The sequence below is a fragment of the Amblyraja radiata genome, chromosome 32 (genome assembly GCF_010909765.2).
Source record: "Amblyraja radiata isolate CabotCenter1 chromosome 32, sAmbRad1.1.pri, whole genome shotgun sequence".
Lineage (NCBI taxonomy): Eukaryota > Metazoa > Chordata > Chondrichthyes > Rajiformes > Rajidae > Amblyraja > Amblyraja radiata.
This window is the reverse complement of record NC_045987.1, coordinates 9,642,643-9,664,489: the sequence shown is the minus strand read 5'-3', so window position 1 is coordinate 9,664,489 and position 21,847 is coordinate 9,642,643. Positions and strand designations below refer to the sequence as shown.

At 40.0% G+C, this 21,847-nt stretch overlaps 1 protein-coding gene across 2 annotated transcripts in view; it reads left to right on the top strand.

Annotated features, from left to right (window-relative positions):
- Positions 1 to 21,847, top strand: part of fam102a (family with sequence similarity 102 member A) — an 86,443-nt gene that overhangs the window by 41,317 nt on the left and 23,279 nt on the right. For both annotated transcript variants that reach the window (XM_033048715.1, XM_033048717.1), the window contains exons 2-5: positions 6,159 to 6,279; positions 8,574 to 8,603; positions 12,754 to 12,870; positions 14,897 to 14,943. In XM_033048715.1, coding sequence (XP_032904606.1) covers positions 6,159 to 6,279; positions 8,574 to 8,603; positions 12,754 to 12,870; positions 14,897 to 14,943 — 315 coding nt within the window. The remainder of the gene's footprint in view (positions 1 to 6,158; positions 6,280 to 8,573; positions 8,604 to 12,753; positions 12,871 to 14,896; positions 14,944 to 21,847) is intronic.

Sequence of the window (21,847 nt, the reverse complement as noted above, 5' to 3'; positions counted from 1 at the left end):
TCAAGAAGGTGTGCAATATCGCATTTTCTCACTTTACCGGCCAGTGTCCAGGCGGAACTGGATCAATAAAATAGGGGTCGGCCTGACCAAGCGCAATATCTGTAGGGTGCTCTCAATCACTCATTCATCCAGCAGTGGTGGGATTGCCCAAGACTGCCTCTGCCAATACCATGACCCGTGACCACTGCAAATGCATCATCCAACTGACTGTTCTTAACAGTCGTTGGGTCAAAATCCTAGAATTCTCTCCCGAACAGTTCAGTGGGTATACTCGCGCCTCAAGGACCGCAGAGGTTCAAGAAAGCAGCCCACCAGCACGTGTTCAAGGGCAATTAAATGCAGTCTCCAAAACCCACATCCCTTTAAGAACCATTGAAAAGAGTACTTGAATCTCCCATGGCTTGGAAGGCTACCTACCAAGTTGTTGGTAAATAGTAGTATACATAGAAACATAGAAATTAGGTGCAGGAGTAGGCCATTCGGCCCTTCGAGCCTGCACCGCCATTCAATATGATCATGGCTGATGATCCAACTCAGTGTCCCGTACCTGCCTTCTCTCCATACCCTCTGATCCCCTTAGCCACAAGGGCCACATCTAACTCCCTCTTAAATATAGCCAATGAACTGGCCTCGACTACCCTCTGTGGCAGAGAGTTCCAGAGATTCACCACTCTCTGTGTGCAGATGGGTGCTTGATGATTGGTGTGGACATGGTGGGCTGAAAGAGATGTGTCTCTGTTGTATGACTCAGAGGAGCAGGGTCACTGATTTGAAAGCAAGGTTAAAGTATTTAAAATTAAGTTGGGAATGATAATTGTTATTTTTCCTTGGTATTTTCCTGTAGAAAGAAAGGCAGCCGGATGGATATTTAGTACTGTACACTTGAGGAATCAAAACCAAGTGTTTTCTTATGGTAAAGGGGGATCGAGGCCTTGTGATAAATTTACAAAGTTGTAGCACCAGGGTTTAGTCTTCATTATATTATGCATTTGGTTCATATTTTTTGTTTTTCTTTCTACCCATTTGAGTTATGTATAATAGAAATGATCTATGTAAACTTGGCAGGTTGAAGGTGCAAGTGTGTTATTACAAGATGCTGGTGGGAGGTGTGATTACAATGTGACAACATTACATACGCAGTTTCCATTATAAATGTGCATACAGGAATATGTAATGGAGGAGGTAGCCAGGAAATGGTTATTGCTGGAAGATTTTTTTTGCATTTTTAAAATTATTTTACGTGCTTCTCTTTCCAGAACTACTTGTAGCAATTTTTGGCCCCCTTTAGAAATAATTTTTTGAATCCTGCAAATGCTCTCATTATAGATTTGGGTAAAACTTTTGGCTTCTGATACGGGAAGAAATCTTTGTAACCTTTCTCTAACACTTCATTGCCCTTGTTCATACAAGCCTCTTGCACACAAGCCCCATGATTTAACATTTGCCATGTATTTGATTATATAAGGGAAAATGTCAGTTCCTGGCCTCTGACAAGCTGAGAATTTTGTCTTCTATCCCAGGACGCTGGAGTTTACAATATTCGTACTGCTAGTTCAGCTGACTAGAGAATTAGATTCTTCTTTTCACAATATCATAATACATAAATATGTGGAGGATTTTCCCCATGGATAGAGAAGCTTGAACCAGGGCTCAGTTTCAAAATAAGTAATTTACCACTGAAATGATGAGAAATTTCTTTAATTATAGGTGGTGAATACAAATATATGAAATGGGGAAAAGGGGTCGGCATTTCAGTCCCTCGAGCTTCATGGATGATCTGATTGTAATCTCAACTCCTCATTCCCGTGCTAAACTTTTGTCCCATTGATTCTTCCTCTGCCTTTGAAATTTGCAAAGACTACTTCCACTGCCCTTTGACAAAAAGCACTTCGAAGATATACAGGCGACCTCCACATTACCACCATTTTGTTAACGGAAATTCACTTGCACCAGATTTGCAAATCGCCACCCAATAATTTGAAATGCGGAATAAAACTTGTACTCACTGAATTATAAATATATAAACACTTTTATTTTCAACTCTTGTTTGTTGACACTAGTGCAGATAACGCATTCACATTATGGAAAATAATGATATAGATAGTTTTGTAGAAAACTGACCCTTCCCTTCCCATAATATGAGGATCACATGTCCAGCCCTAACGAGAAATTTCGTCTCCTCTGTTTCTAAATGTACGGCAACCTATATTTAATCGAATCCCTGGTCAAGGCCCCTCACTCTGCCTGACCCGCTGAGTTCCTCCCACCTTTTTTTTTGTTCAAGATTCCAGCATCTACAGTTTCTTGTCCATTTCAATCAAGTCCCCACTCTTTCTTGTACCAGAGAAAAACCAAGCCTATCTTGCCTTTCCCCATGTCAGCCCACCTACTCCAGATATTCGGAGGTACACAATACTCCAGATATTCTCCTACTTCCAACACATGAAATCCAGAAATAAGCAAAACAATGCAGTGTTTATTGTCAGTGATAGGACAATTGTTGGGGGGGGGGGGGGGGGGGAGATAATCTGAGGAATATGATTAATCTGCATTTGGAAAGGCTAAAATTAATCAGATTATCAACAGAATTTTGATAGGGGAAGATCCAGTTTGACCAATTTAGTTACATTTGCTGAAGATGTAACAAAATGTGTTTGAGGGCAGTGTGATTGATGTGGGCTACGTAGACTTAAGGCGTTTGACAAAGTCCCACATGGGAGACGGGTCCAAGAGGTCAGTGAGTCCATGTGATCCAGAACAAGTTGGCAAATTAGGTCCAAAATTGCCTTTGGAACATTGGTATTGTTGATAGTGAGGAGATGGTTGTAAGCTACATGATGTTGTTAATCAATGGTGGGCAGAGCAATCGCATGTGGCATTTAACCAGAAAAGTGTAAATTAATGCATTTAGGAAGGACTACGAAGGTCAGGAAATGATAGGCTCCTAGGGAATATTGTGGCACTGAGAAACCTCAATGTACAAATGCAAGATTTCTGACGAGCCCAGATAAAAGTTTTGGGCGTTGAAGACATTAAGAATCTATGACTTCATTAGCCAGGGTTTATAATGTTAGAAAAGAGACACAAAATGCTGGAGTATTTCTCAGCAGGCAGCATCTCTGGAGAGAAGAAATGGGTGACATTTCGGGTCGAGACCCTTCTTCAGACATAGTCAGGGGAAATGGAAATGAGAGATATAGACAGAGATATAGAACAAATAAATGAAAGAAATGCAAAAAAAGTAACGATCAAGGAAACAGTCCATTGTTATACTGGAACACTAAGGGATGCAAGACAGGGCAGGAAAGTAGTGTCAAGATAGAGTATGAGCCATTAAATTGTTAAATTGTGGAGCAGGTTTGAGAGGCTGAGTGGCTGCCTACTGCTCCCATTTCTTGTGTGCTTTACAAGCTGGCTAAACATTTGTTAATACGTTTCACTTAAACCTCTGCAGTTCTTGTGCAAATAGCAAGCCTAAGTTATTTAAACGTTAATATCTATTGCACATAAAAGCCTTGTCAATGGTTGTGTACTTAATCTCAAAAAGAGTTCATAACAAATTTAACTTTAAAGGCTGAAGTAACTCGTTTTATTGTTGAATCGAAGTTGAGGCAGGGAAAGTTAAGAATTTGTTCTGAATTAATCTCCATTGACCATAAATCTGAATGTTAAAATGATACAAAATTCCTTCCATGTCACTGTGGACGTGGCAGATATAGAAGGCATGCATGATGTAAATGTTGACGCTGCATTCATGGAGCAAAATTTTGAAGCCAAATTTTTTTTTGTTCCTCTTGATTCCCAGTGGCTTTGTTTCAAAAGTATAAACAGGGAATGGGGGAAGGATCATGAATTATCCCAGCATTAGAAAACCTTGTAAATGGAACTTTAGTTCTAGCCTCTGACTTTTATCAATCCTGTTTACATGCCAAACTATTCATGAGACCACTGGAAACATGATGCAGATTTATTTTTATTTTAAGCGCACCAGTAAAGATTTGATTGTACAAATGTTACATTTTGTGAATAGTTTTGGGCTGTTTTTATTCTATTACCAGAGCGATAGTGCTTCCATTGTAAGTGTATATGGGTGTGAGTTATCTCTCAAGATCGATGAAAATAATTGTTGTGTAACTTACAGTAAAGCTCCAACAATTGGCCCGCTCATGTTTTTCTGGACTGAGATGGTTTATCTATTAATATCCTAGTGCACTTTAAATCAGGGTTTTATATGTTCCATAGTATTATTATTTTTTAAATGCAGTGTGAAAATCAGGTTCCCAGTGAATAGAAAGGAAGCACAGGGAGTACAGAGAAGGTTAACCAGACAGATTCCTGGGATGGCAGGACTTTCATATGAAGAAAGACTGGATAGACTCGGCTTGTACTCGCTAGAATTTAGAAGATTGAGGGGGGATCTTATAGAAACTTACAAAATTCTTAAACGGTTGGACAGGCTAGATACAGGAAGATTGTTCCCGATGTTGGGGAAGTCCAGAACACAGGGTCACAGTTTAAGGATAAGGGGGAAGTCTTTTAGGACCGAGTTGAGAAAAACATTTTTCACACAGAGAGTGGTGAATCTTTGGAATTCTCTGCCACAGAGGGTAGTTGAGGCCAGTTCATTGGCTTTAATTAAGAGGGAGTTAGATGTGGCCATTGTGGCTAAAGGGATTAGGGGGTATGGAGAGAAGGCAGGTACAGGATATTGAGTTGGATGATCAGCCATGATCATATTGAATGGCGGTGCAGGCTCGAAGGGCCGAATGGCCTACTCCTGCACCTATTTTCTATCTTTCTATCACTCAGTAAGTCACATTATGGACCATTGGGATTTCTGAATAGTGGACGTTTTATTGTATTTGTAGTTGGTGATGTGACTTTGACCAGGACTCAATGCTAAGGATTCTGTATCTGTGCACGGTTTACAAAATTGTTCAGTATTAATTCCACTCAGATTTTTTAAATATTTAAAGTTCTGGGAATGGTATATTTTCCTTTCTTCCTCCCAAAACACTGCAGTTGAAATTTAACATTGACCACTTTGTGTCTATTTTTAAAGAGGTTGAATTTGTTATTTTGTGGAGCTTAAAGAAACACCGATTTTTTACTTGCCACTGATCGGATTACCACCTCTGTGCTGGGTCCATCCGTGATCTTGCCCCTATCAATCAAAATTACTTTTATATTCATCACAGATAAACATTGTATTGCCTGACAGGCCAATTGTGCTAGCTGATTGTTGTGTGCAGTTCACCGCCTCAAGATTGAATTTAGTTTTATTCTCTAGCCTGTTTTCACACGTGACCCAATCATCCCAGTTTTACAATGTTTCATACTAAACACATATGCCACTCTGATGGAAAGGTAGTATAAAACATCATCCTGTCCAGTGCACAGGGTAAGAATGTTGTATTAAAATTGTTGCCAATTAGTCATTGCAGCAAGATATGAATTTCAAACTGTATTATGCTGGTCCTGGAAGATGGATGCTGAGAAATAGAATTTATTATTTTTCATTTTGTTTTTGCATTTTGCTATCACAGAAAAAAATATGAAACATAGCAAACCTCTCATACTCCGTTTCTTTATTTCTTTGTCAGTCTGAGTTCCCAGAAGAAAAGCACAATATTTTTTGACCAAGCAAAGCCCAAAGTTGGGTTATGTACGGGACCTTTTCTGTGTCCACTGAATGTTTTATTGATGTTTTTTGAGCAGTTGGCTTTATCTGACTAAATCTTAATTGCAATTCACTTGATGGAAAATCTATTAAATTGTAACCTCTGTAGGATTGCACCTTTCACAACTGTGGCCGTAACTGCCATAGGCCATATAAATTTAAAAATCTTGCATTGTTACATGTTTATTGGAGTTTGGAAACTCTCCCACCCTTACTACCTGCAATTTCTTGCACATATTTGCCGATACGGGTATGTTGGTGCTATTAAACAGGAATATAGAGGTGAACACAACACATACACTGTCTTGATTGGAAGACGTGCACTGGTGTTTATGCCAAAGAACAACTGGTCAAGAGAGGATGGGAAGGATGACACACCCAGGGAAAAAACTAATTTTAAGTTATGCTTGATTTAAAATGACATTGACACGAGAATGAGATCAAAGCAAAAACTAACAAATTTGTCTTCTTTTCACAGGGTAGAAGTTCAGCAGAATTGTGTTCGTTGGAAGAAAAAATTTAGTTTCATCTGCAAGATGAGTGCAAATCCAGCAACTGGTGTACTGGACCCTTGTATTTGCAGAGTATCTGTACGTAAGGTAAGCATCTTGGAAATCAAGTCATTTCTAAGTGAATGTTTACACTGAGGTAAAATACATTTCCCTTTCTGGTGAAGTGATCCGCATTGGTTACAGAAAGTATAGACCAGAGCCTTCGCAAAAGTCTATGATAACCAAATTAAAGTAATGGAGAAACAAAGAACTGCATATGTTGTCTTACCAAACAACGCACAGTGCTGGAGTAACTCAGTGGGTCAGGCAGCATGTCAGGAAAACAAAGATACAATGCCCTCCATAATGTTTGGGACAAAGACCCATCATTTATTTATTTGCCTCTGTACGTCAGAATTTGAGATTTGTAATAGAAAAAAATTACGTGGTTAAAGTGCACTTTGTCAGATTTTAATAAAGGCCATTTTTATACATTTTAGTTTCACCATGTAGAAATTACAGCAGTGCTTATACATAGTCCCCTCATTTCAGGGCACCATAATGTTTGGGACACAGCAATGTCAAGTAAATGAAAGTAGTCATGTTTAGTATTTTGTTGCATATCCTTTGCATGCAATGACTGCTTGATGTCTGCGATTCACGGACATCACCAGTTGCTGGTTGTCTTCTCTGGTGATGCTCTGCAAGGCATGTATTACAGTCATCTTTAGGTTATGCTTGTTTTGGGGGCTAGTCCCCTTCAGTTTTCTCTTCAGCATATAAAAGGCATGCTCAATTGGGTTCAGATCGGGTGATTGACTTGGCCACTCAAGAATTGACCATTTTTTAGTTTTGAAAAATTCCTTTGTTGCTTTAGCAGTATGTTTGGGATCATTGCCTTGCTGTAGAATGAACCGCCGGCCATTGAGAGACTAGTGTTTCTCCCACTAGTCTTACTGACTCTGCCTACATTCTATCATTGTCCCGCCCCCTCCCCGACATTGGTCTGAAGAAGGGTCTCGACCCGAAACGTCGCCCATTCCTTCTCTCCAGAGATGCTGCCTCACCCACTGAGTTACTCCAGCATTTTGTGTTTACCTTCGATTTAAACCAGCATCTGCAGTTTGTTTTTCCACAATGGGTTTTGAGGCATATGTTTGAACTTCAGCAGATAGGATGTGTCTCTCCCCTTCAGAATTCATTATGCTACTATCATCAGCAGTTGTATCATCAATGAAGGTAAGTGAGCCAGTACCTTCAGCCATACATGCCCAGGCCATAACACCCCCACCACCGTGTTTCACATCTGAGGTGGTATGCTTTGGATCTTAGGCAGTTCCTTCTCTCCTCCATACTTTGCTCTTGCCATCACTCTGATATAAGTTCATCTGCGTCTCATCTGTCCACACGGCCTTTTTCCAGAACTGTGGTTACTCTTTTAAGTAGTTCTTGGCAATCTGTAACCAGGCCATCCTATTTTTGCAGTTAACCAGTGGTTTGCTTCTTGCAGCGTAGCCTCTGTATTCCTGTTCATTAAGTCTTCTACGGACAGAGGTCATTGACAAATCCACTCCTGAAGAGTGTTTCTGATCTGTCGGACAGATGTTTGGGGATTTTTCTTTATTATAGAGAGAATTCTTCTGTTATCAGCTGTGGAGGTATTCCTTGGCCAGCCAATCCCTTTGTGATTAGTAAGCTCACCAGTGCTCTTTCTTCTTAATAATGTTCCAAACAGTTGATTTTGGTAAGACTAAGGTTTGGCTGATGTCTCTAACAGTTTTATTCTTGTTTCTCAGTCTCATAATGGCTTATTTGACTTTCATTGGCACAACTTTGGTCCTCATGTTGATAAACAGCAATAAAAGTTTCCAACAGTGATGGAAAGACTGGAGGAAAGACTCGGTGCTGAGAGCTCTCTTATACCTGCATTAAGAAGGCAATTAAACACACCTGAGCAATTACAAACGCCTGTGAAGCCATGTGTCCCAAACATTATGGTGCCCTGAAATGGGGAGACTATGTATAAACATAGCTGTAATTTCTACATGGTAGACCAAAATGTATAAAAATACCCTTGGGCATTTTGATCTTTCATTTACCCTTTTTGTTTTTGCTATTCTCAAGGTTTTGGCTCTTAATGCACAAGATGCTTCACCTGCTTATATAGTTGATACGTTTTGTAATCTGATAACATTACATCATCGTGACTGTCGTTTTCCAGTTAAAATCTTGTTTTAAAATTATATTAATTTTTTGGGGGTTTCATTTAAAAATCAGATATCTCTAGAGCACTTTCAGATACTTAACAATATACTAGTGATCTCGCATATATTCATATTGTCCTTGTATAAAGCTAATAATAGATATAAAAATGATTATTAATTCTTCCTATTTTCTTGCAGGAACTCAAAGGTGGAAAGGCATTCTCTAAGGTAATGTTACACACCTCCTGCATATGATGTGTGTAAGCCTGAGGCTATGATGCAAAATCCAAGAGTTTGGTCCAGATGTTAGTACTGTTCAACATTCAAATTGACAAATTGGCAAAGTGGCAGGTTGAGTAGCTGCCTTACAGAACTAGAGACCTGGGTTCAATCCTGACCACGGGTGCTGTCTGTTCAGAAATTATACATTCTCTATGTGACTGTGTGGGTTTTCTCTCGAGGTGCTCTGGTTTCCTCCCGCACTCCAAAGACGTACACGTTTGTAGGTTAATTGTCTTCTGTAAATTTCCCCTAATGTGTTGGATATTGGGAGCATATGGGGTGATCTCTGGTCAGTGCAGACTTGGTGGGCCGAAGGGCCTGCTTCCACACTGTATCTCTAAATTCTAAAGCAAGAAAGAAAATGCTAATTTGTTAGGAAACCGCTTTGCTTAAGGGCATCAATTTATCAAGCCTGCTCCCACTCCTGTTGTTACTACTATTTTTAGCACAAATTTCCACTTGTCAAATCAATTGCAAATGTTGCTTTCAAACCAGAGACTCGTGTTTCAGGTAATACAATTCTTACTCGTGTCAAATGTTTATGGGTTTATTCCCAATCCTGACCTTCAGAACATAATTTCAATTGATACTCCCAATGCTCCAGTGAGTGAATACTGTACTTGTAAACACCATATCCCTTTGGATATGATGTTTAACCAAGATCGGTGTCTGCATATGTTCCCAGTTGAGGCAAACATTAAAGATGTCACCTAGTAGCTCGTTATCCTGATTTTCCACAGATTTAGATTGTAATTCATTTAATTAAAAAAAAAAAAAAAAAAAAATGATATCTCAGTCCCCCTTTCTATCCAGCCATGCGCAAAATGATGTGCTTGATGTATTCCCCATAATTTTAAATAAGCCACATCAACTATAATGATTTTAAATGTTTTTGAGAAATATGGTGAATTTCAATATAAATGCAACCCCTTTTTGGTCACTATTCAGATTAACTGTGAGATTAGTAAATGCAGTAGATCAGGAAAATTAGGCCATGCTTATTGTCATCTCCAGATGTACGAAGATTTTTAGCTCCTAGTAAACATATAGTAAATAGCTTCCAGTTAAAAAAACATAATTTTTATTCCAGTAAAATGGAGCAAAAAAAATATGTTTAGTCTTCACAAAAGTGAATGGTAATCGAATTAAAATAATGTTCCTCAATAATACTAAATCACTTTCCATTGTGCCCGAAAGGAATAAATTGAATTGTCCATCATTCTGGTTCTCAACAGTGAAATAATTTTTCTAGCAGTCACAATGTTGCCAGTTACAGTTGCTATGGTGAGGCTGCAGTTAATGTAAATGCATTTCCCTTTGACCATGACCTCAGCTGGGTTATTCAATATGCACCAAGTTTGTCACTGAATTTTTAAGGGTATAATTTAGTCAATATTTATCTTGAAACTTATATCATCAAGGCAGTAATGCAAATAAAAACACTTATCTTGAGATCATCTCTTGCTAGGCAGTAATTGAGGATATCTTTTAAACGTAGAAGAATGTGATCTGTATTTTTATCAAATAAGCTAAAGGGGCTGTCCCACTTGGGCGACCTAATCTGCGAGTTTTGAATAGTGTCTTCGACCTTCAAACTCGCAGCATGGTCGACACGTGGTCCTAGGAGGTCCTATGAGGTCGCTGGAACTCTCCTTCATGCTCGAGGGAAGTTCCCGAATACTCGTGGCCTCAGCTAGGTAGCGGAAAATCTTTCAGCATGTTGAAAACCTTTCGCTAGTAAAATTTGTTCAGCGTGGTTCTTTTGAACTCGCAGTGGAGTGGGGTTGCTATGTAGTTATAGGCAGTCGAGGGCAGCCGTAGGCAAGCTCCCTCGCTGACCGGGCATTTTGATTGGCTCATTGGAGTTTTCAGGACCCAGGGAAACCGACCGGTAGGTAAAATGCCCGCTAAACTTTATTATGCTTCTTAAAAGTGTCTCCACTCCTTCTTCTTCCCCCTCCCCCCCCCCCCCCCCCCCCCCCCCCCCCCCGGTGTGTGTGTGGTCGGTCGATCCAGCTCGCGGTTTCAACGCAGACGGTCGATCCAGCTCGAGGCTTTCCAGGCGAGTGTCCTCGAGCTTGAAGGTCGAAGACACTCTTCTTAACTGGCGGATAAGGACGCTGCAGTGGGACAGCCCCTTAAGGGAGAGGAGTGTTTCCATGATACATAATATTTTTGTATTGTTTCATGTAGAGCAAGCATTTTAAATGTTGTATAACATTTTGAGATTCTAAGGATGAATATTGCATGCCGATCTGGACATTATTTTAATTACCCTGAACCTTTAATTACCATGAACAGGTTTTTCTTCTTGTGGAATGAATCCTTACCCTCCCCTCCCTCCCTCCATTTAAAAAAAATATTTGCACATATTCATCTATTTTCTGCTGGACTTCCTGCTCTGGTGTCCAGGGTCATCAGTGCAGAACGTTGACTGCTTCATGCTGCTAAATGATTCAAGGAATTTTCCTTCTGCCAGATACTGCATACTAAGAAATTCGCTGCATTTGATATCTTGATCTTAGAATTGGTAGGGTCAATAAATGTGTTAGTGCACTAAAGCAGGAAACTAAATGAGGAATTGCATGCTTAGACTCTGATAATTTGTGATAGATTTGCCTCCTTTGTTTTATTGACCTTGGGTTTCGGATCAAGTACAATACAGTGAATTTAAATGACAGCTTGCCCACGAAAAATCTGGACAGTGAAAGGTGTTTTTTTTATATACATATAGCTGAAAAACTATATAAATATGGATTCTTTTTGGTACAGACAACACTGGTTTTCCTTCTGTTTTATATCTGTATTTTTTCTGTGAACAAGGGCTTGTTTTTTTTGTTTTTTTGCCCTGGTGAATTAATATGAGAATGATTCTTTTAAGATAAATTATATCTTTTTCTCAATCATTTTGCCTATCCTTGCCCTACCTCCAGTCGGTTTTAAAGCACATTATTTCCCCCCTCCATTTCCCCACCTCATTCCTCCTTGTATTTGGTGCCTTCTGTTAATTACATTATGTTTGCAGCACGTTAAAGATGAAACAATCAGAAGCACTGCTGAAGGACTTTTCAATTTCTTTCCCTCCATCTCCAGAAATGAGCTTGCCTGACATTTCAACTACAAATGGATCAAGCTACAATGGATACTTGTGCATTTAATAATTTCAGCATATTTTTGCCTTCAGGAACAATGCAACCTTTCCTGGCATTTGCTTAATAGGTTTTCTGACATAAATCTCTCATATTTCTTGAATGACAAAAGACTTTTAAGTTTCCCCAGCCTGAGGAAGTATTTGTGCACCATGCTGATAAGGCAATCCTCTTGTTAGAAACTCATTAAGAATCCACTTGACTCTTTGGAGATTTGTGTAGTTCGTAGTTTGAATTACAATAATGCCACGCGGAACACTGCCATATCTGCAAAATAGAATTTGCAGTTTGTTTACTGATGGACAATACTGTACTTTTTTTTGTTTTAAATCCCATTGTAAATAAACCTCCTTCTTAAGTCTTTTAAATTTCTGTCATTTTTTCCCCCCCATTTATCAACAAGAGTCTGAATTTTGGATTTGACCTGATCTTGTAGTTTACAGAGAAATGCAGCTTTAAGGTCTGAATTTTCAAGTCAAATGTACACCTATGTTTTTAGTTTATATTTAATTTAACTGTTAAGAGTGATAATAGAATAGTTTTTGCTGCTGCTTGACCAAATCGGCATGTACAGTGCATTTTGCTGGTTGATCATTACTGCATAAGCATTGTTTTACAGTACTTCCTGGAAAAATCCTGCCTATTTGTAGAGACATCTATCTGCTCAGGCAGTTTTCCTGCCCGTGGAAACTTATTTTTATTGTAGAATGGAAAAATGAAGTTTAGGATTAAGGACTTAAATCTGAATAACAATTAACCTATTGTGTGTTAGACTGTTTCCAGTAATGGTTATAGTCAACACAGTGTTTTAGAAAAAGTGAGAACATCTTATAGTTATGGTTTAAAAACATGAAGATAAATTACTTTTGGTTTCAATGGGTTTTGTTGTTCACAAGTACTGGTCAGGATAACTATGTTAATCTTTGTTTTTTATTTCCATCTCCCAGCTTGGGTTTGCTGATCTCAATCTAGCGGAGTTTGCAGGTTCAGGCTCCACTGCACGCTGCTGTTTACTAGAGGGTTATGACACGAAGAATACTCGGCAGGACAACTCCATCCTTAAGGTATAATTGCTGATAGAGAACATTGATGTTTAAAGTCGAAAAAGCAATGACATGTTTAAAACAAAGTCTTAGCTCCTGGGTGAATGTTCAAAATTATTCAGTTTCTTATAAAATCAAGGCAGGTTTTATGCCTTGCCCAATTTTTTATCTGGTGTCACACCCTTGTGATTCCCTGCGTGATCTTGGCTTCAATCTTGGCCTTAAATATTACCATTGAAATTCTATACTTCAAGAACTATGGATGCCCAAACATTTGCAACTTGCTGAGTTGGTGAAAAACAAATCCCTTTAGTTTCTGATCCGGAGACTAAAGACCCTAGCTCTGGACCACAGTTAGAGGAAATGGTTGCTTAGCATTTACCTTGTCACTGCCTGAGAATCTTGTATGTTTCAATGTGGTCACCTCTCATTCTTCTAATAAAGGGAATGGTACTTGTGTAACATTTTTCATGCATGCATTCCTTGAAAGGCAGGGATTAAATAGAGTAAATCTCAATTGCATTGCTCTAACGTGATGCATTCTTAGGCAAGGAGACCAGAACAGTGCCATGTTATCAGATATTGTCATATAAAAGCCCCACACTATTGCAGCATGAATTCCATTCCTTTGTGCTCCAACTGCCTACGAGTTGTACCAGCATACTAACATGTTGCATTTCAGGTACCTATACTCCCTGTGCCTTGATAGCAGGTGGATTGTGGTCTGGACTCTAGACTGCAGAACCTTTGAAGAAATATTGCACTGTGGTCATCAATAGATCACCACACCACTAACAAAGCGGAAGCAAATTACCCCCCCAGCTTCCAATACATAATAGGGCTGAAGGAACTGGGTAGCATGCAATTCCATTGAGGAACACCAGTTAGCTGCAGTGTATGTGCGATTGTGTTCTGGATTTCTGCACTTGCACATCGGGACGTGATAACACTCAGAGCTCCATAACACACTGGGCTGAATGACCAGATTTAATAACTATTCCTACAGCTTTGACTGCCACAGCTGGAACATGTGGCATAACACACTCATGAGTAGGATCACTAATCTTCTCCAAAAGTGTTTTATAATACCTCATTAAAGCCTTAAAGATAATTAAAACACATTTGTAAAGTTGAATGCAGTTCTGAGTTTTAATTTCATTAATTTTTTTAATTTCTATCATTATTTAAATATTAATCTGTTGTACCTAAATATACCTACACATTTGGAAACATTAGAAAGGCCAGGCAGCACAAACCTTCAGTAAGCCATCAGGGTGGTCTGTGGCCTTCATTTGGTCTAGGCGTTGTTTGCAAACTGCTCTGTCTTACTTAGCAGCCACAACAGTACAGCCAGCAGGGCACTGCCAGCCCTGCAACAAAATATAAGATGTGACTGTGACCATCCCAGGAGAAATGCAGGTTTGGTCCAGCACAGTTCAACCCACTTTCAATATATATTATTAAACTGGAAGTAATTATAGGACTAGAGTTTTTGATGACTTCTAGTATTTCTCTTTGAGATTATTTGATTCCGAGTTAAATTACTAGAGCAATTAAGTCATATGGGCTGGAAACAGGCCCTTCGGCTCAACTTAACCATGCCAACCAACATGCCCCATCTACACTAGTCCCACCTGCCTGCATTTGACCCATATCCTTCTAAACCTATCCTATCCATGTACCTATCAAAATTGTTTTAAACGTGTGATAATACCCACAACTACCTCCTCTGGCAGCTAGTTCCATATACCCCCCACACTTTGTGTAAAAAAAAAGTTGCCCATCGTGTTCCTATTAAATCTTTCCCCCCTTACCTTAAACCTATGTCCACTGGTTCTTGATTCCCCTTTACTGGTTAAAAGACTCTGCATTTACACAATCTATTGCCCTCATGATTTTATACACCTCTATAAGATCACCCCTCATCCTCCTGATGAGCAGATTGCTGCTTAATCCTTTAATCAGTTGCTATTCTCAGGGCTACAGGTGATGATTATTTTAGCAGATGTCTTATCATGTTTTTTACACTAGCTGTTTTGTTTTGCAGGTCACCATAGGTATGCAACTATTGTCAGGAGATCCATGCTTCAAAACGTGAGTGTTTTAATGCTCACCTTAATTCATGAATTCTGCACAGATGTGGCTGGGTTCATACAACAAAAGAAAGCAGGTTTTTCCAAATATTATATTTTAAGAGCAATTAATTCACTGCCATATCTCAAATGTCTATTTGACTTGATCTAATGTTCTCTAGAAACATTTATTGATGCAGGGTTACCAGCAGAGTAACAGTCCACGGAGACCTAGGTCTATGGCTCATTCTTCTTGTTTGCAATAACTATGAATCAGCAGTTGATGGGAGAGCAGTAGAAATCTATTTGCAGGTGCTATTGCAAAATGCTTGAGTAACTCAGTGGGACAGGCAGGAACTCTGGAGAGAAGGAATGGGAATCTATATGCACTTTGGCCGTCCTCGCACCCACAAATCCAGGCGCTAGATGTTATGAGAGACAAAGATTGAAAATGAGAATCTAGGTCATCTGTCCTCTAATATACAAAATGAAACAGTTACTAATAATATAATTAAATAATGTTATGAGTCTTTGTAAAAAAAAAAAAAAAAAAGCTTTCCAAACATTAATGGAAACTGAAATAAAAAGCACACATTGAAAACTGGTTTAATTTGAGTGTTTAATCACTTGCCTCCAAATAGAAACCTTTTAACAAAATGGCTAAAATAGGATTCTCAATTGGCATTACCTGCAGTTTGTGATGCAATTGTTTGAAAGGTAGAGAGTTGGACGCAAGAGTTGGTAAAAATGTATACAAGCAAATTGGTGAATGGAGCATCTAATTTGTGCTAATTTTAGTGGGGTTGTGAATTCTATAGTCTCTAGAAAGCCTCGGTTGTCTGTCTCTGTAAGATTGGGATGTTCTCAAATAGACTACTTTTTCAGGGATTCCTGTAGATCAATGAATAGGCCGGAGTCTGAGCGATCCCAGGCAAGGGATTGGCTCCGATGGTAACTCCACGCCCCGGGGTGGGGTTCAAAGTCAGTCCCGAGCAAAACCTCCAGCTCCAAGATGTTAGGCCGCAGAGCGACCGGAGATACAACCCGGAAGGTAATTGCATCTCCGGCAGGGTAAGAGATTGGAAAAAAAAGTTTCCCCCGACCCACCTCCCCCACATTTAAAAAAAAACAACTTTCAAAACAGACCAAAAAGTAACAAAAACATGACAAAAAACCAGCCAGATTGTTGGCGAGGCTGCCAATCCCTGGATTAGCGTTTCCAATAATAAATGTTTCTTCTGGGTACTGTGTCCTCCCACATCCCAAAAACATACAGGTGTGTAGGTTGTTTGGCCTCTGTAAATTGCCCGTAGGGTGTTGGGAGTGGATGTGAAAGTGGATAACGGAACTAGTGTGAATAGGTGATCGATGATCGGTGTGGACTTGGTGGGCCGAAGGGCCTGTTTCCACACCGTAACTCTAAACTAAAAAACATAAGCAGACAAACTAGTGAAAGTTTGCTTGTAGGCAATGTGAGGGAGAATGGACGTAAGAAGATTTCATGACAGTAGTACAGGTGCACAACCTTTTATCCGAAAGCCTTGGGACCAGACACTTTTCGTAATTCGGAATTTGTCGGTCTTCGGAATGGAATTTTTTTAGCGTAGATTTTAATGGCTGGCTCAGTGGTAGAGTGCTCGGCTCATATCCGCAAGGTCGCGAGTTTGCGCCTTGATCCCGGCAGTAAACTCGGTCGCATGTTTGAGTCTTCAATGTAGTTTTTTCTTGCAGAATAAATGTTTGTATGAAATGCAGTGTAGGAGAGGTGTACTGACTGTGTGGCAGAACGTTGGAAGTGATTGCCCACCAGTCTAAAAAGCCGCTGTGTCTCCCTGTCCCTGGGATAGCAGGGGGCGATCAAACAGCACAATACACCCCACCCCCTCCAGAGGATACCGCTCCCCGATGGGCCGCTACGGCGACAAGTGGCAGTTTGCCCACAGCCCGAGCTGCGCCCCCTCATCCGCCACCCCAAGAACAAGACGTACCTTGCACACCATCAGCTACTGCCCCTACGTGTTCCTCTGGAGTTGGAGCGGGGCTGGGCTGGAGTTGCTGCTGGCTGTAGGTCTCTGGGATCTCCGTGCTTGCAGTGGGCCTGGGGGTCGGTGTCCCGTTGGTCCTGACTTCTCCGGCCACCCCCCTGGACTGGAGCTGAGACTGGGAACTGTACCGCCCTTGCCCCCTCCCTGTGCAACTGCAAACAACCCCACTCTCCTGCAAGGGCGGTACAGTTCCCGGAGGATGGCAGGTGGCCGGCGACGTCAGGACCAACAGGAACCCGCTCCCCGATGGGCCCCTATGACGCCCCGAGCTGCGCCCCGTCATCCGCAACCCAGGTTCCTCTGTAGTTGGAGCGGGGCTGGGCTGGGCTGCTGTTGGCTGTGGGTCTCTGGGATCTCCGTGCTTGCAGTGGTCCTGGGGGTCGGTGTCCCGTTGGTCCTGACGGCTCCGGTGACTGGCACGGTCCTGCTGCTATCGCCGACTTGAAGACAGTGCAAAGCCCCCGCGCCGGTGCAGAGGGGAGGGAAGGGGACACACACATGGCCGGGAAGCAGAGGGGTGTAGGTGGGGTGAAACTGAAGCGAGCGACAATCTGCTGCTGCCTGCCCCGCTGAGTTAAAAAGTTCCCACGCAAGACTCACGAAACACTGTGTATCGTGAGTCTACCGTGGGAACTTTTTAACTCAGCGGGCAGGCAGCAGCATATTGTCAATTATTAACCCTCCCGCGCAATATACCCTCACCTTCTCTTTTATGAATGGGGATTTAGTTCCCCTTTCTTCGAGGACCGACCTCTGCGGGCCGCCCTCGGTGAACGTTTTCAAGGACCTTTCTTCAAGGACCGAAAAAATGGCCGCTATTCGGAGGTTTTCGTTATTTGGATCTTCGGATAAAAGGTTGTGCACCTGTAGCATTAAATCACTATTCCTTGCAAAATATCCTGTTCAAGGAAGTTCCCATCAAACTAACTTTACAATCATTTTTAAAAACTGGATCCACTCTGACAGTGAAAAGATGTAAAGGAGGCTTCCATCTAAAGGTGATGGAATGAAAAAGTGATCAATTGGTGAGTGGAAACATTTCATGTTCGGGTTTTTGTCAACAGATTACGTAAAGAATCAAGTGATCTGTTAATGCAGCTATTGTGATGGATGAATTCCTGACCCTACTCTTGTTCTAAGTGCATTCAATATATTGAACAATAGCTGAATGACAGCCAAACCACGGGTCGGGTGACATTTTTCAGATGCATATACCCCAATTGTCCAGATAATGAACTGCATACTAAAAATACACTTGAGTAAGTGTCTTGTTGGCGTAGTGACAACCGGGAAAAGTGATAAAGTGAGATAAACATAGTTGGAATAAATATGCGGTACTACACATAACATATACTGGTTGGACACAGCAACCACTTGTTTATCAAAATTACAATCATCGTTAAATTTCCCATTATTTCGCAAAAATCTTATTAGGGAATGGAAATTGTAAATTCATTCATTCGATGACTAGAATTGTCTTAAATATTGTTCTAAATCACCATTTATTATCAATTAACATTTGATATTAAAGGCACGTAGATTAATTCTGAAGATCCTACTAAAACGTACATGTTGAAATCCTCAAATTAAATTCTGAGAGTATATTGTTAAATAGCCGTAATCCCATAAAGGATAGTTTCCTTCCTTCCTGGACATTATTTGGTTCAAGGTTTGAGATGGGGAATATTTCAATCTCTCCCTGCCCATTCCACTCCTCCTTTGTTCATGAAGGGGTGGGGAAAACGCTATTGATGGAATAGCGTTTTTCTCTTGCTGCCACCTCCAATTTTCTCTTTTCACTCCTCTAGGGAATTTTTATTATATTTTGGACTCTTGCTTTGCTGTTTTTTTCTACATTTCAAAAAGAATCAATGCATGAAATGTAATTGGATGGTGAAGTAATGAGAGAGGATATCTAATCTTCATCATGCAGTGAGCCAAAAGCCAATAAATATTATCTCCAAATCCAGAAGGTCAAGGTTATTTCTCTCTTTTTTCATTTTGGTGTACTAAATCATGCTCCCTCCAAATCATGCTGGAAATGCCCAGGATCCACAGGGTTGAGATAGACACAAAATGCTGGAGTAACTCAGCGGGTCAGGCAGCATCTCTGGAGAAAATGGATAAGTGACCATAGAGTTAAATTTGAATTTGAGGATTCAAATGAAAATGAGTGTTGTCATCTCATTTAAAATTCATAAAATTCTGATTTTTCTGATCAGCAGTCAAAACTGAAACAATTGCCCTTTATGATAGTAACAACCGTAGCAACAGGCACGAGTTTTGTGGCACTGGATATAGTACAAACATTTGCCAAAACTCTTAAATAAAATATATAAAGGTTTATTGACAATATCATTATTTTAGTTTTTAATTTTCAGTTTTTTTCACATTAAATTGATTGTTCAGCTTTATTAAAAATTCAAAAATTGCTAACTTTTAGGGTTATTTTACAACCACAGAAAATATGTGTTTTCTTAAAAAGAACAGTTTTTTGAGAGCTCCAATTTATCCCAAAAGATGTTTCAAAATAGATTCCAAAAATACTTCTGAAAAGTCAAAAATATCAACTACAGCAGGATGGAAAAACTAATTTTCAGCATTGTGTAAAATCTTGCTTTTGTTCTTGTGATTGCTCCCTTCAAACTGCACATTTTAAAACATGAACATGAGGTTCCTAATGATTAGCAGTGAAAGATACAATTTGGTATGTTACTATGTCCAAAAGTATATAAAAGCCGTGTCTTTGATAAAATGTGTGTGGAATAATTGGATGAGATCAAGACTATTGTTGGCCTGTGTTGAGCCAGCATAAAGAATGTTTTTATGAACAAGTATTGGGAAGGTTGCCCATCTCCAACAAACCTTATACCCAAATAATAATCCACAAGACAAAGAAGGATGGGTGAAAGTGAAATGCTGCAAGTTGTTGCAGAGAACTTCATCTTTTATTTCCTCATAGTTTGACATACTATTTAGGTATAGGTCTCTGACTTACAAGCCTTGCATGTCTCCATTAGGTGTTACTTGCTGTCCTTTTCTCTCATTCTAAACTTTTCATGTTCATAACATATTTTAACATTTATCTTAATATAATTTTAATGTTAGCTTCAAGAATTTGTTTACTTCAATGCATATTTTGTGGGAAGAGATGGTGGTCTCACACAGCTGATTTAAATCATCAGAGATTATGCTCAGTTCCTTGAAATGGGACTTGGATCCTCAGGCTTCTAACGTTAAAGACTCTTTTCCTATCAGAGCCAAAGCTTGCAGAAGATAGTGTAATCGTAATGGTTGGAGCACACAGCTGTGGCAGAAAGCTGTGAGTTCACAAACACCCATTTGTCCAAGCCAACCTTTTCAACAGCCCCTTGCTGTTTTTTATCTGCACTGCACTTTACAAAACATTGCTTTGTCATGTAATTAGTTAATTCAACAGATTCCAATCTGATGTTGGGGATAATTTACTGTAGTTTCCAAGGCAATTAAAGAGGAATCTTCATCAGTTGGATCTCTCCATTTTGTTTCACTGTTGTTGAGTTTGACTCTGCATGTGTTTTCTCATTTTCTCTGTGCTGCCCTCTGGTAATTTCTGTCCTGTGTATTGTGTTCCACAACAACCACATTACCCAAGAGAGCACAAAGTGCTGGAGTAATTTAGTGAGTCAGGCAGCATCTCTGGAGAACATGGAAAAGTGACGTTTTGGGTTGGGATCCTGCTTCAGATCTCACAATCCCGTTACTCAACTAGTATGATCACTGCAAATGAAGAAGGTTGTTAGGATCATTGATGCAGGGGGGAGAAAACTTAGTATGGCTTCCTAACGCCAATGAGAATTTAATAAAAAAATTTTTTTAATTCATTCCTGTTTTCGCTCTGGAATGTCAGAGGTTGAGGGGAGACCTGATAGAAGTATATAAAATTTATGTTCATAAGTGATAGGAGCAGAATTAGGCCATTTGACCAATCAAGTGTACTCCGCCACAGTCAGGATGAAACTGAGGTCTCTGGTGCACTAAGGCAGCAACTCTGCCACTGTGATGCCCTGTTCTATGTCCAATGTCTATGTCTAACTATTTAGATAGTTTCTCTTTATTCTAATTCCTTTATCTGAAGGGACATTAAGAAGGGATTTAATTAAATGGGACCTTTGCCTACATCCACCCCTCTGATATCAAATTAATCCACACTCATTGGGCTCAGACTACGGCAGAATTTATTACTTCTGATCAAGTGGAATCTGTCAGGAAGTTCACAACTTCCAGGTTTGGAAGTAGACCTCATATTTACTGCCAATTTGTTTAAATCTCAGTAGTTTGCCGTAGAACTGCTGGTGTTTCCTGGGTAAAATCGGACTATTTGGCAAAAGATCCAGAGATGGTGTGAAATAAGCTTTTTATACGACATAAAAAGGGCCCTGAATACATTCCCTGATATACTCGATAAAATTGGATACATTCACAAAGGAAAAAAGATTGCAGAGAGGTGGAACTAGCCTTGATTGCACTTTAGAATCAAAACAGAAAGTGCTGGAAATACTCTGCAGTTCAGGCCGACGCACATGTGGAAAGAAAAACTGTTAAGATTTTGGGTCCAAGACATGTTATTAGAACTGGAAAGGGAAAACAAGTTGGCTATCCGTGACAGGGAAACTTGGTGGAGGGATGTGTAGAACAGAAGGAATATCTCTGATAGCACGAGCCCAAACAAATTAATGCAGCAGAGTAGTGGGTGGGATTAGATTTTCTTTGTATATCTAATTGCAAGGTTGTGGGACATACTCGGGCAGCCAGGCTATACAAAGAGCAAAATAAAAATTGTCAAAATGATGATGGACAGTAATGGTCAGTTCCGATACAGGAAGAAAAAGGGCAAATTAT